General features: G+C 45.8%; 1 protein-coding gene across 5 annotated transcripts in view; it reads right to left on the bottom strand.

The window, feature by feature from the left end:
• Uaca (uveal autoantigen with coiled-coil domains and ankyrin repeats) overlaps positions 1-12,910 on the bottom strand; it is an 86,706-nt gene that overhangs the window by 15,796 nt on the left and 58,000 nt on the right. For 4 of the 5 annotated variants that reach the window (XM_021641536.2, XM_060375453.1, XM_060375461.1 and 1 more), the window contains 8 exons: positions 11,984-12,054; positions 11,779-11,885; positions 9,140-9,321; positions 7,853-7,890; positions 4,957-5,025; positions 3,101-3,208; positions 1,797-1,829; positions 947-1,045 (listed from right to left, as the gene is read on the bottom strand). In XM_021641536.2, coding sequence (XP_021497211.1) covers positions 947-1,045; positions 1,797-1,829; positions 3,101-3,208; positions 4,957-5,025; positions 7,853-7,890; positions 9,140-9,321; positions 11,779-11,885; positions 11,984-12,054 — 707 coding nt within the window. The remainder of the gene's footprint in view (positions 1-946; positions 1,046-1,796; positions 1,830-3,100; positions 3,209-4,956; positions 5,026-7,852; positions 7,891-9,139; positions 9,322-11,778; positions 11,886-11,983; positions 12,055-12,910) is intronic. The other variant, XM_060375457.1, reaches the window with a different exon arrangement.

Raw genomic sequence — 12,910 nt, 5'->3', positions numbered from 1 at the left:
TAAGACTTCCTGACTCTGCCTCCTAGAATTGGAAAACAAACAGCAACAAATCCCAGCCATCAGGCTCTGACGAGCATTCAGTAGCCCTGGGAGAGTGGAGAGCACAGAGGGAGAAGCTCCAAGCCTGGTCCAAGGTCAATCCATGAGCCCCTCCCTGGGGAACTCTCCACCCCTTGGCGAGTCTTCACACGGGATCACCTGTGTGGCAACGTGTGCACGCTGCACGGTGCAGCTCCGTGCCTGCAGCCGGGGCCATGGAAACCTGCCTACTGCTCCGCCTCACAACCTGCCTAAAGGGGTCACCCGTGGATTGCAGACAGAGGGTGGCACCCTCCGCTTATGAAGCTTATAAAGCTGTGCTTCTAAATAACCACTGGAGGCACTCATAAATCTAAAATAAAACACCACTTTGTCCTAAATTTTAAAATCTACTGAAGTGCCCCAGTATTACCTGTGTAGTGCAATGACCTTCCACTTGTGCACACCTGTCTAACCGTAATCCAGATCAGCACAGAGGAGTTTACAGCGGCTTCCAAGCATCCTGATGAACTACAGCAAGAGAGAGCCCCACCCAACTGAGCCCTCCCCAAGAGCCCTTGGGCTACAGCTCACTAATATATTTCCCTATTTTTACAGCCACACTACTACACAGTCACAGGTTAAAACAATAGATAAGGTTTTTAAAAACTACAGACCCCGAAGAAGAAGAAACGAGTCTGGAAAGGAACTAGATGTTACCTCCAGGCCACCAGCTGAAATGCTCCCAGCCAGCCTCCAAGGGGCATACAGCCAGAGAAAGCCACCCGGCTCTGCCAAAGTGGTAACAAAAACGCAGCAACTTTAAACAAAGGGTGGATTTATAACTCAGGTTCAATTCTGACACCAGACTTTTTCTCACTACCCACTGTGAAAAACAACAAAAGAAGATAATTTAATCTTTCTGTACCTCAAAATATTTAAATCTGTTTTTCAGAGCCTCGATGGTTCTTAAGCTTTCTTCGTGCTGCTTTTCTTTAGCTGCCAAAAGGGACTTCAGCTTTTCTCTCTGAAATGGACAGAAGATGTAAACTGGTCTGTGCTTAGATGCAGTATAAACACCCCCTTTAAAAACAAAGCTGGAATTACACGGGGACCTGGCAGGACGTACTCTCCAATCTGGTGGATTTTAGCTATTAGCAGGGTTGCTAATTCCTAAAAATATATCAATAAAATGTATCACTAGAGGCAATATTGTTAAAACACTTGAAATTCCATTGGTTTAAATCAGTATTTTCAGACATTTTCTTTGTAACTAGAATTGTTTGTTTCCTTAACAAGTTGCACGAAAGCTACACACCAAACAGTCTTCGAGCCGCACGCAGCTTGTTTTCCCTTTTAAGTTTTTACTCTAGTAACTGAGACACTAACGTAAAAACATGCAGATGAGAGCATGGCGCAATTCTATTAGCTAGACCCAGACTCTACACTATGTGTATCTGTATGCAAAGTCCAAACTATATGAAGTCCATTTGTGAAATGTCTCTATGTCATGAATATATGTAAAGTCCCATGTGCAAAATCTATACATAAAGTCTATATCATGAACAGGCCTAAACGGAACATCAATATATAAAGTCTATACTATGTATCGTTCTACACGTGAAGTCTACACAATATAGAACCCATCCAGATTTTTGTAAGCAAAGCCAGAAATAGAGTGTTCGTGTCCATCTCAATCAGGACTTGACTCTTCACTTCAGTACCACCCTCCACCTACAAGACATCTGGAGGCTTTAAAATAAAGCATAGCACCCTACCTCCATTTCCAGATCATCTGCAACCATTACTTCCTAAGGTAGAGAAGAAGAAACATGTTTTAATTCTCAAACATTTACCTTAAACAGCATGAAAATAACAAAAGGAATGGTGCACACCCTTAAAGTCGGGGACAGGATGCGAGGAGACACGTCTCTGGGCACTAAGCCTGCCTGTTTCTGTCATTCGTCCTACGCACTAACTGCAAAAGCAGTTTTGATTCTTGAGTCGAGTCTACAGACTCACGCTTTTCCTCCATCACAACCTTCAGTGCTGTGTGGACGGTCATGGCTCTGTTCTCTCTTCCCGGGACACCTAGTAACTCAGATCTGAGGCTTTCTGTTCTCCACCTCCTTCTTTCCACACTTAAGAGTTCCTTACCTTTCCCTAGACTGTGGGACAATTTCCAGTTTTATTTAGAATCCCTCTTTAAAACATCCTATTTTAATGCAGAGACAAACATCCTCTTGCCTTGTGGATGATACTAACAGTCCTGGGCTGGAGCTCTCCTAGAGAAAAAACACTTTGGGGTTTTCTTGAGTCAAAAGTGACTGGAGAACTCAGGAGCTCCAAACCTGAGTGTGGCTTCACTGCAAGACGACGTGACTGGGCCTCCTAGCTAAAGGGTCCTCATTTCAGTATCTAAAAACAGTAACATTTGAGATGCTTTACACATCCATTTGAAAAGGGGTTTTATTTTGAGTCTGTATGCTTCCGTGTGGCTGTGGAGCTCACAAGAGGGTGTTAGACCCCTGGAGCTGGCGTAACAGGTGGTGGTGAGCGGCTGGGTGTGCGTGGTGAGGCCTCTGCGGAGCAGCACATGCTCTGAACTGCTGAGCCACCCATCAGGCCCACACACCCAGCTTTGCACAAGCCAGAGGAAGTGCCTCATGTCCCTGCTTCTGGGACTCTGCCTGGAGCTACGGCCCTGGACCACCTCCGCACCCCACCCGGCTTTCCTTCAAAACAACCCAGGATGCAGCATCTCCACAAGAAGACCCCTGGGGGACGGCAGCCCACAGTGATCTGTCTTCTCACCTAAATCTCCACTGTCAGCCTGCAAACTGTCCAATGTCAACATATACATGTCAGACATGTGTATGTGTGTGTGTGTGTGTATAATTGAAAGTTTCAAGTGAAGGCCCCAATATGATTACAACCCCCAACAAGGGCCTTAACCCAATTTCACCTCCTTCAGTACCTTGACTTGAAGAGATGAGCCACAGGTAACGATTGACTGTGGCTGACTGCTACAGGTGGCAAAACAGCTTTTGGATTTTTTTATATTATTATTTAGACTATTCACCTCATTCAGCTGTAACTGTAAGCCATTGACTTTATCCAGGAGTATTCTTTGCTCCTGCTGAATTTTTCTCAACTTCTCTCTCAAATCTTCATTTTCAATCTCTAGATCCTTTAATAACAAAGAGAATCAATTAGCCTATCAGACCATCGACACAGGGAGACTATGGACACACATTGCTATCACAGACAGGTGTGCCTCTAGAGAACATTCTAGAGTATAAACGACACAAAGCGGTTCTGTGGGGCTGGAGTGATGGCTCAGCAGCTGATGCCTGCTGTCTGTGCAGAGGACCTGAACTAGGTGCCCAGCACCCATGCTGGCCAGCCACGCCACACACTGGGGCTGTAACGCCAGCTCCAGGGGTCTGACATCTTCTAGTTTCCAGAGGTACCCATGTTCACACACGCATGTGCACGCACACATGGATCAATACTTTTTTAAAGTTTTCTGTGTATTTTGTTTCGTTGGAAGTGCTGGGTTTCAAGTTCAGGGCCCTGCACATGCCTGCCACAGGCTCCATCCCTCACTCACAATATAATAGTTTCAACTGTCACTGACTGAGAAATCTGAAAACCAACTGTAAATTCACTGCTATCATAACTAGGAAGTTTAAGCAAAACAAGAGCACATAGTTGTCACTGTGATAAATGAAAAATAAAAGCAACATATGGAAACAAAGTAGCAGAAGGCTGTGCACTTTTAGCTTTTGCTTAAGAATTCCCAAAATTATAAAAACATTCCAGTCCTTTTCCTAAACTGACCCTTACATGGTGGCCCTGATAAAACACTGTAATCTCCTTTATAAGGGCTCAGTTCACATTTTAGGTTTTATTTTTAATGCCCACATAAGTGCAGTGCCACCCAGTGGCCAAAAGAGGGTGCTGGCTCCCAAGAGCTGGAGGCACCGGAGGTTGTGAGCCACGGATGCTGGCCTGAACTCAGGTTCCCTGAGAAGCAGTGCGTGCTCCAACAAGTGAGCTGTCTCTCTACCCTGGCTCCCCAAGGCCCCCCCCCCCCCATTTTAAAGACAGGGTCTCCCTCTATAGCCCAGGCTAGCCTTGAACTCATGCTAATCTTTGTGTCCCAGCCTCCCAAATGCTGGGAATTCAGGCATAAGTCATCGCCTCCAGCTACAATCCACTTTCTTGACGCTACACACCAAGGCAAACACTCAAATAAAACACCCTCCCTCCATCACACTCAAAGCAGACGTTCAATTTAGTTCGATGGTGGTTCAATCAAGGAAACTAATTAAGGTTCTTTCTCCAATATAACCCATGTAATAACTCCTTCTGATAACCAACATGAATTGAAAGGGTAGGTAGTTGAGAGGAATTATTTTTCTTAATCAAAAACAAATACTACTTTAAGTTCAGGCTTTATTTCCTAAACATTAGTGGCTCTCAATTTTATCAGCACAATCTTGTAAAATGAACACAAATGTGGGGTTTACGTGACAATCACATATGGCCATACACACATAGTTATTTTCCAGGCCATGGGATTTACTTGTATAACAGTCATGAGGAAAGCCAGTCCCTAAGGAAGAGCTGGTGAGAGGCCACCACTGACACCATGAGCTCCTTGCTGACCACCCCACCCCTCCTGCTACTCTGCTTACTCTTTCTCTCATTATAAGCAACATTCAAATCATTTTCCTTCTTGAATTACAATGATTTGTTTATTTTATTTATTTAACGAGAGAGAGAGAAATCTAAGGCACAGATGGGAGTCACCTGCAGAAGGCGGGCCCAGGGATTGAACTCAGGTCACCACACACGGCAGCCTGGCTGTGCTGAGCCTGGACTCTGCAGTGCTCTCTGAGGCAGGTTACATGCCTGCTTTTCTCTTTTTACCTGAAAGCTGTGGTGCTCCCTCTGGTTTGACTTCATGTTTCCTTCATCCTGAGGGTGGGACAAATTCCGCTTTGATAAAACATTAAGAAAACACAGCTTAGAATGTCTGATGTGACAGAAGAGTACATTTTCTCTTAATGCAGCGGTCCTCAACCTTCCTAATGCTGAGACCCTTTAAAACATATGGCTCCTCATGTTGTGGTGACCCCAAACCATAAATTATTTTCATTGCTACTTCATACTGTTATGAACTGTAGTGTAATATCTGTGTTTTCTGATGGTCTTAGGAGACTCCTGTGGACGGGCTGTTCCACGCCCAGCGTGAGAAGTACTGTCTTGATGGGTCTTAGACCTGCAGGTGGCTTTCGGGTCATCCAATGTTGCAGTTCCCCATCCACACCACAAGGTGGCGGAGTTACTACTTAAAACCCCCAAATGGAACACGTCCAGGATACAGTGAGATTTTTAAACTTCTACTAAGAACACCTTTTAACGAAAGTCACAAGTGTTTAAAATTAAAATATGTAAGAGACACAAAACAAAAAGTTCGGTCTCTAAATTGTCGCCCAGCACCTAAAGGAAGAAATCCATTTAAAACCCTGACGGGCAGAGGAAGCCACGCTGAGTGTGAACGCCACTGTGGTGGCCCTCCCTCCTGGGCACGGCGGGTTCGGCTGGCTGGGGAGGCCGGCAGGGCTGCAGCCCATCTGCACAAGGGCCTCCCAGAGCTCAGGTGGGCGCGCAGCAGCTTGTGCGCCGCTGCCTGGAAACTGCTCAGCTTTAACATAGACACAGCGCAGCAGACACACAATCCATCTCCACAGCTGCACAATAGCTAATCCAGAAAGCTATTTCTCTTCTTGAATTGTTCTTTTTTTCTTAAAGCTACTGGTTCAATTCTCCAAGAATCTTTTTTTTTTTTTTTTGTATGTTATATTACTGGTTTGAGCTTTGAGTTTAACCAAGTTGTAACCATCATTTGAACAGGTCTGGATGGAGCACTGGAAGGCAGGGTTCCACTGCAGAGGTATTGTAGCCATAATTTGGTCTGCACTATTTTCCCAGCTTCGTTCATCAGCTGGCACCTGACATCTCTCCATTTGCTCCATTCCACCATCTCCCGCTTTCTCCCCTCCCTAACCCTTCCACCTCACCCTGCCAGGCTCAAACGCTGCCTCAATTTCAGCCACTAAGAGACAGGAGAACCTTCCGGGCTCCTCTAGCTGCCCGTGGCAGTGCTGCATGAGGCCTGGGGGCTTCCATCCTGCCTCCTGCTGCTCAGTACTCCTCTGATAAGATCCTGTATCCTGGCCTGTCACACTGCTTCACACTGGCCTGAGCCACACTCTCACAGCAGGGCCTTGCGACAGGGCCTCCCTCAGGAAGGCGTCTCTCACAGCTTGTGCTCTCCACACAATTTTCCCTCAGAGATGACATGACGCTCTCCTTTGTGCTGACTTGTATCTCTGTTACTAGCTGGAGCACTCCAGGAGGGCAGGGACTCAGCACACCACACAACCCGCAGCACTTACAAGCACAATTGGTTCAAAAAATCCCTGTGAACAAAGGCCAGCCTGCCTCTGACCACTACATCTGTTACTAGACACATAGCCAAGAACACACCCAATCTACAACTGATCTCTACTGATTTATTTATTCAATAAATCAAAGAATCATTGCATTGGAGCTATTTGTCTTACTATTCCCAGCAAAATATTGATTCTCTGAATTCACTTAGGTAATTCCTACATGTCGGAGCAACGTTCCATTTCCATAATGATAATCAATAACACTTTATTTTAAACAGATGTACATTTCAGAGCTCTACTCGTTGGCTGATCTGGGGAATAGTGAAGACTAAAAGCAGTTGCTCCAGACAAACATGTTATCAGCAGACAAGACCCATGCATGAAGTTCTGATGGAGAGAATGGGAGCCGAGATGCAGCTGCAGCACGGCCATCAAATGATGCCAAAGGTGAAGATGACGCAATGGGTGTGAAAGATGCGAGGAAAGTACCTGGTTCCTTCCTCCTCCGGGTCAGGAGATGGCCACACTGCCCGACTAGAGCAAAGTGGGAGCCTGAGAGGGAGTGGCCAGCAGAGGACTGCCAGCACTAGCTGTGGAGCCAGGGTGTCGTGAATAAACCACTCTAACTCGGAGAGATATGAGGACAATGTTAGACTTTCACTCAGGCTGGGATGCAAGGTGGGGAGGGATCACAATGAGATTAGTTAAGATCAGTACCAAGTAAAGTGGTTTTATTGTATCGTGCTAATTTTTAAATTAGTCAAGCCCTCAATTAAATGCCTACAGAGAAGACACTAAAAAGAAATAAAAACATGAACGGTGGTGTCAAAATCACACCATATAATCAGTTTGGACTGTTTCCAGCAGGGTGTGTTGGTACATGCCTGTTACCCCTGCATTCAGGAGAGGCTGAGACAGGAGGTCAGCAAGACCACGGGCAACCTGGGCTACATAGCAGGACTCTTGTCTCCAAACGCAAAAACAAAACCCTTTTTTTTCTTCATTTATCTCACTGAGGAATCTTCTAAAAACAGTCTAATCAGCTCCGTGTTAAAGCCCAAATCCCCTGCAGAATCTCAGTAAGGTCTGCATCCCATACAGGAAGAGGTGGGATGCTCCAGGCTCGGGGCAGGATGTGACTTCCTACTGGGAACTGAGAACCAAAGGCTCTGTCTCAAGCTGAATGGCACAGTGGTGGTAACAGGACCAACTCCCTGAACACCCACTTTGTGGGCACTGACAATCTGAAGGCAGACAACAATGTGCCTAAACTCAAAACGTCCTGTGTGTATCCACCAACCAGTTTTAAAGAAGACATTAGTTAAACAGTATGATATAAGTTTTTAAAAATTAAAATAAAGGCACACCTGTTGCAAAGATGGTCCTTTCTTCCACAGCTCTCTCCCTAAGGATTTAAAGAGAAAAGCCATGAGACAGCAGCGTAACTTGGACAGAAGGCCTCCAACTGTACCATCAGGGTCACTGAGGCAGAAGGCCTCCAACTGTACCATCGAGACAACATCCAATTTTCATTTACAGCTTTAATTTTCCTTTAAAGCTTGCTCCTTTTTAGTTTACTCCCAAAACTTATATTTACAACAGTAGTGAAAGAGTCTGTTTTGCCTACCAAAGTAGTAAAGGTTTTTTAAAATGATGATATTCAAATAAATAGAAAGGTAACTATCAACATATGCAAAAGCTTAAATAACACAGCCTGTAACTCAGTAATTCAAAGTGTAGGGCATGGTCCTTTTTATTTATGAGTATGTGTGTGTGGAGAGGCCAGCGGATCCCTGGGAGCTGGAGGTACAGGCAGTTGTGACACAGCCAACCTGGGTGCTAGCAACAGAACTCAGGCGTTGTAGAAGAGCAGCAAGTGCTCTTAACTGCTGCGCCATCTCTGCAGCCCTCCAGGGAGGGTCTAGGTGAGCATAACATATGTTAAAAAATGTTTTACAGACACATTAGTAAAAACCTAAATGACTTAAACACCACCTAGCTAAAGGTGCTTCATTAAGCCAAATTTAAATGAAAGAAATTTTGCACATCACTAAAAATTATGCTACAAACAAACTTTATTCAGGAAGAGCCTTTCCAAATGCATCACATAAAACAGCTAAGGTGCAGTTCGGAATTCAGGCGGCCTCCATGTCATTGCACAGGTAAGGGACAGACTGGAGGGTAGGCTTCAATGCTAATGGAGGCTCTCTGGAGGCAGGGCAAGCAGCTGACTCCACTGAGCTGTTCTGGCTCCAGCTCTTCCACAGGTGTCGGCACATGCCAGATGAATATTTTAAGTACTGATATTGTCTTTAAAAAAATTTTTTTTGACAGCCTAGAGCTACAAAGGTGTCTCAGTGGTTAGAGCACTTACCGCTCTTGTGGAGGATCCAAGCTCCATTCACAGCACCCACTCTGGTGACCCACAACTCCCTGACACTGCGGCTCCAGGGACCTGACACCCTCCTCTGGCCTCCATTGTACCCACACTCACATGCAGAAACCAGTGCACAAACACACATAATTAAAAATAAAAACCTGAAGACGTAAACCCACAGTGGTGCGTGCTGGGAAGGCCGAGGCAAAAAGATGGCAAGTGCAAGGCCTGCCTGCCTGGGCAGGGTAAGACAGCCTATCTAGAAACTTGCGGGCACCTTTGTTGGTGTTCTCTGACGCCGTCTTCAGCAGGTTCAGGATGTCCAGATTGTCACCAATTCTTGCATAGTAAGAACTGTCATGGCCAAGAGCATCCAGCAAGGTCACGTTGGCACCATTTTTAACCAGGACTTCTACAGCATCTCTGCAGCCGTACTCACAACCCAGCATGAGAGCGGTCCTGAAAGCAGATGGAAAAATCAAGACCTTGAGGATGCCACAGAAGTTAGATTTCATATGGATTCAGACATTACTTTATCTTTTTGTATTTTTAGCTTATCACGTGTCTAAAATGAACAAAACCGTGTTGCCCTGCGCTTAGCTGCAGAAAGAAAGCCTACCTTCTTTCTGTTGCTGCTTGCCAGCCTTGGACTCTGTAGGGGAGAATGACCCTGACCCTCCTGACTCTGCCGCCTCCACCCCAGTGTGAGCACATACCACACCTGTCCGTCATCTTACACACTTTAACTACATCAACAACCCAGTGTCTTCCAGTTCTTCAATGCCCTATAAATAATTACTGCAAAGATCTTCCCTAACTGCAGACGTCGCCCGATCGCACAAAACCCAACAGTTCAACTACTGCTGGTGAACTAACTCACGCCACAGGAACTTTCGCTAGAACCCCTACCCAACACTGAGGAAATTAGATTCTGCTCTTGGTGCCCTGTTTAAAGGAGCCTTGCTGGGCTGGGGTGCAGCTCAGTACTTGCCTAGCATGCACACGGCCCTGAGTTTGACCCCCAAAGGCAAGGCCGTACGTGGATAAGGGCCTGAGCACCAAAAGACCAAGGCCACCCTTAGCTTCATGGCAAATGTGAGGCCAGCTTGGGAGACATGAGCCCCATTCTAAGTGAATAAATAAATAAACGGATAAACAAACAAAGCAAAGGTGCTGGATGAACGAGCCTTGCTTCCTCACATGCTGGCCTTTCAGAAGCACACCCTGACTAATCACGAATTTCCGTGGCCTCTGTTCCCACCATCAACACAGAAGCATCTCAGACTGTGTCCACAAGGAACAGTCATGTGGCAACACAACTAGTCCTCAGAGAGAGTCAGCAGGATCTTAGAAACAGTCTTGTGAAACCCACCCTTACTACTGAGGGAACCGACTCTTGATGACATAGTGACCAATCCTACAGCTACAAAAGTGACTGATCTTACGGCCAATAGAAGGACTCATTCTTCAGCTAGTAAAACAACCGAGCCTGTATCTTCTAATGTGACTTATCCTACATCTACTACAGTGACTGATTCTACTTAATGAAATGACTGGCCCTAACCCACTGAAGTGACTGATCCATATCCAATCAGGCAACTCACGGCATCTCTACCAAAGTAACTTACCCTGCATCTGACTCCTGCTTCAGCGGGGAACACTGGACACCCTGACCTTGCGGATGTATGCAAGCTCGCTTTTGTAGCCATGCCCCCTTAACAGCTGCTATCATAAACATCTATGCATAGGAGATTAATAAAGTTTCCCATGTAGATTAAAAAAAAACACTAAAGATAAAATGAAAAACTTAGTGTCAAAAACCATATTTCTAAAACCATCTGCTACAAACTCATACAAATATGCATCACCTCTCCTCAATACCATAAAAATATTTGAAATATCAAAAACTGTCTGAATAATAAAAATTCAAGCAAAAAGCTGACACCTAAATACTATTTAATTGTATCTGCCTTCTTCCAACGAGCTACAAACTCTAGGATGCATGTTTAATTAATTAAAGGGACATTTGTTAGTAAGTATAAAAGCTCAGCTATTTTGGTGATAAAATATTAAAGTAAACAAACTAATTGGGGAAATATCTTCCAGTTGTTTGTCAACAGAAAGTTAGTGACCAAAATCACCATAATTCTAGTATAAGTAACCACTGTGACATAACTGGTCAAGAAATAAGACAATTGTAGATAGAAACTACCAGTCCACAGCAACTGAATAGCATTAAATATAGAAGGAAATATCAATGAAGAGACTCTGTCCTGGTTAGCTGTGAGTGACACTGCAGCCAGCCTAGAGCCATTTGAGAAGAGAAGCCTCAGAGGAGGAATTACTTAGGCCAGACTGGCCAGCAAGAGTATCTGTGGGGACTGTGTCAGTTAGCAATTAATGAGGAGGTCCCAGCCCACGTGGGCGGCCTCAGCCCTAGGCAGGTGGGATCAGTCCCCCCCCCCCCCCCCCCGCCAGCTGCCTTTGGTGAAGGTGCTCTGGCACAGCGACAGAGGAAACCAGGACAAGGACTTAAGGCACAGGCGAACTCAGACCTGGAGGCTGAGAAGAGACCCCAAGGGAACCCACCGTGGCTCGCCGTCACACTCCCTCAAGGAAACCCACCGGGGCTCGCTGACACATTCCCGGATGCCCAAGGGCCACTTCAATCTCAAGACACTCTCTCACCTAAAGAAACAGACTATACATATAATTTTTAATTGCCTTTACCTGTACCTGTTATGTACCTTTAGAAAACTTTAAATAGCCTGGGCAAGTAGGATTCCTCTTTTCTTAGTTTTCTGACCCAAATGTGAGCCCTAGTTACTACACTTCCTCAGCACTTATCCAAGAAGAGCAAGGCCAGTGGGAAGACGGGGTCATAGCCACAGTGTCACAGACCCATAGAAGATTTACCTGTTTTGCTTGTCTCTGGAATTGACGTCTGCCCCTCTGTCTATCAGTAACTGACAGGCCATCGGCCTGCACATCTGGGTCGCCAGAACAAGCGGAGTCCGCCCATCCTAAGCAACAAGAAAAACAAACTGACGCTATGGCAAGGCGTCTTCCAGAGCGCGTGCTGCCCTGCACGAGCTGAACGAGGACAAACAAGCCGACTCACCACGTCTTTGGCATTCACGGAGGCCCCGTGGTCACAGAGCAGCTGGATGCTGGAAGGACAGCCCGCCATGGCTGTGAGAAACAAAGGGACAGTGACAAATGTGAACCTCTGCTGACAGGCAGCGCTCCTAGGCCCAAGAGAGGAGACGCAAATCCGCTTCCCGGCTGCCAAACGCCACATCCCCCACTCAGCCCAGCACGGCAAACATCCACTTCATATCTTAAAATGGATCACAGAGGAGCTCTGCAGAGCTGTCAAATTACTCATTTGCTTTGCAGACAATATTATTCTGTATACAAAAGAGAGAGGAAAAGGCAATGAATGAGAAATTAAGATACCGTACAAGTACCAAAAATGGAAAAAGGAAAAGAAACTGAAAATAAGTTATGTTTAAAAAAAGAAAGGAAGGGATGATAAGATGGCTCAGCGATTAAGACCACTTGTGGCTGTTCTGGGGGGGTGTGTGACGCCCTCTTCTGACCCTCTTCGGCACCTGCACACATGTGGCATTCAGCTGTACACACACAGAGCATGCTCAGCACACCTGGCCAACAGGAATCTGCATTATTCCTCCTCACATCCTTCCCATCTACCAAACTAGCCAACCTGTGAATATTGGATGAATGGAATTTTTCAAGATTTCATTTTTATTTTACTTTTATTGTGTGCGTATGTACAGAGGTGGGGGAGTGATGTGCACATGCATGAAGCCCCACTCAGGTCAGAAGAGGGTGTGGGAGTCCCTGGAGCTGTGGTCACGGGTAGCTGTGAGCCACCCTGCATGAGAGCTGGGAACTGAACTCAGTCCTCTGCTGTGAACATCAAGCATTCTTAATGCTGAACCATCTCACCAGCCCCTGATTGGAATCTTCTTCAGCTGCAATTAGTAAATTTCCATTTTCAGCATACAAATTCATATTTTTCTCC

Source organism: Meriones unguiculatus, chromosome 1, assembly GCF_030254825.1.
Source record: "Meriones unguiculatus strain TT.TT164.6M chromosome 1, Bangor_MerUng_6.1, whole genome shotgun sequence".
NCBI classification, from domain to species: domain Eukaryota; kingdom Metazoa; phylum Chordata; class Mammalia; order Rodentia; family Muridae; genus Meriones; species Meriones unguiculatus.
The sequence above is the reverse complement of the archived record's forward strand: the minus strand, read 5'-3'. Positions and strand labels throughout refer to the sequence as shown.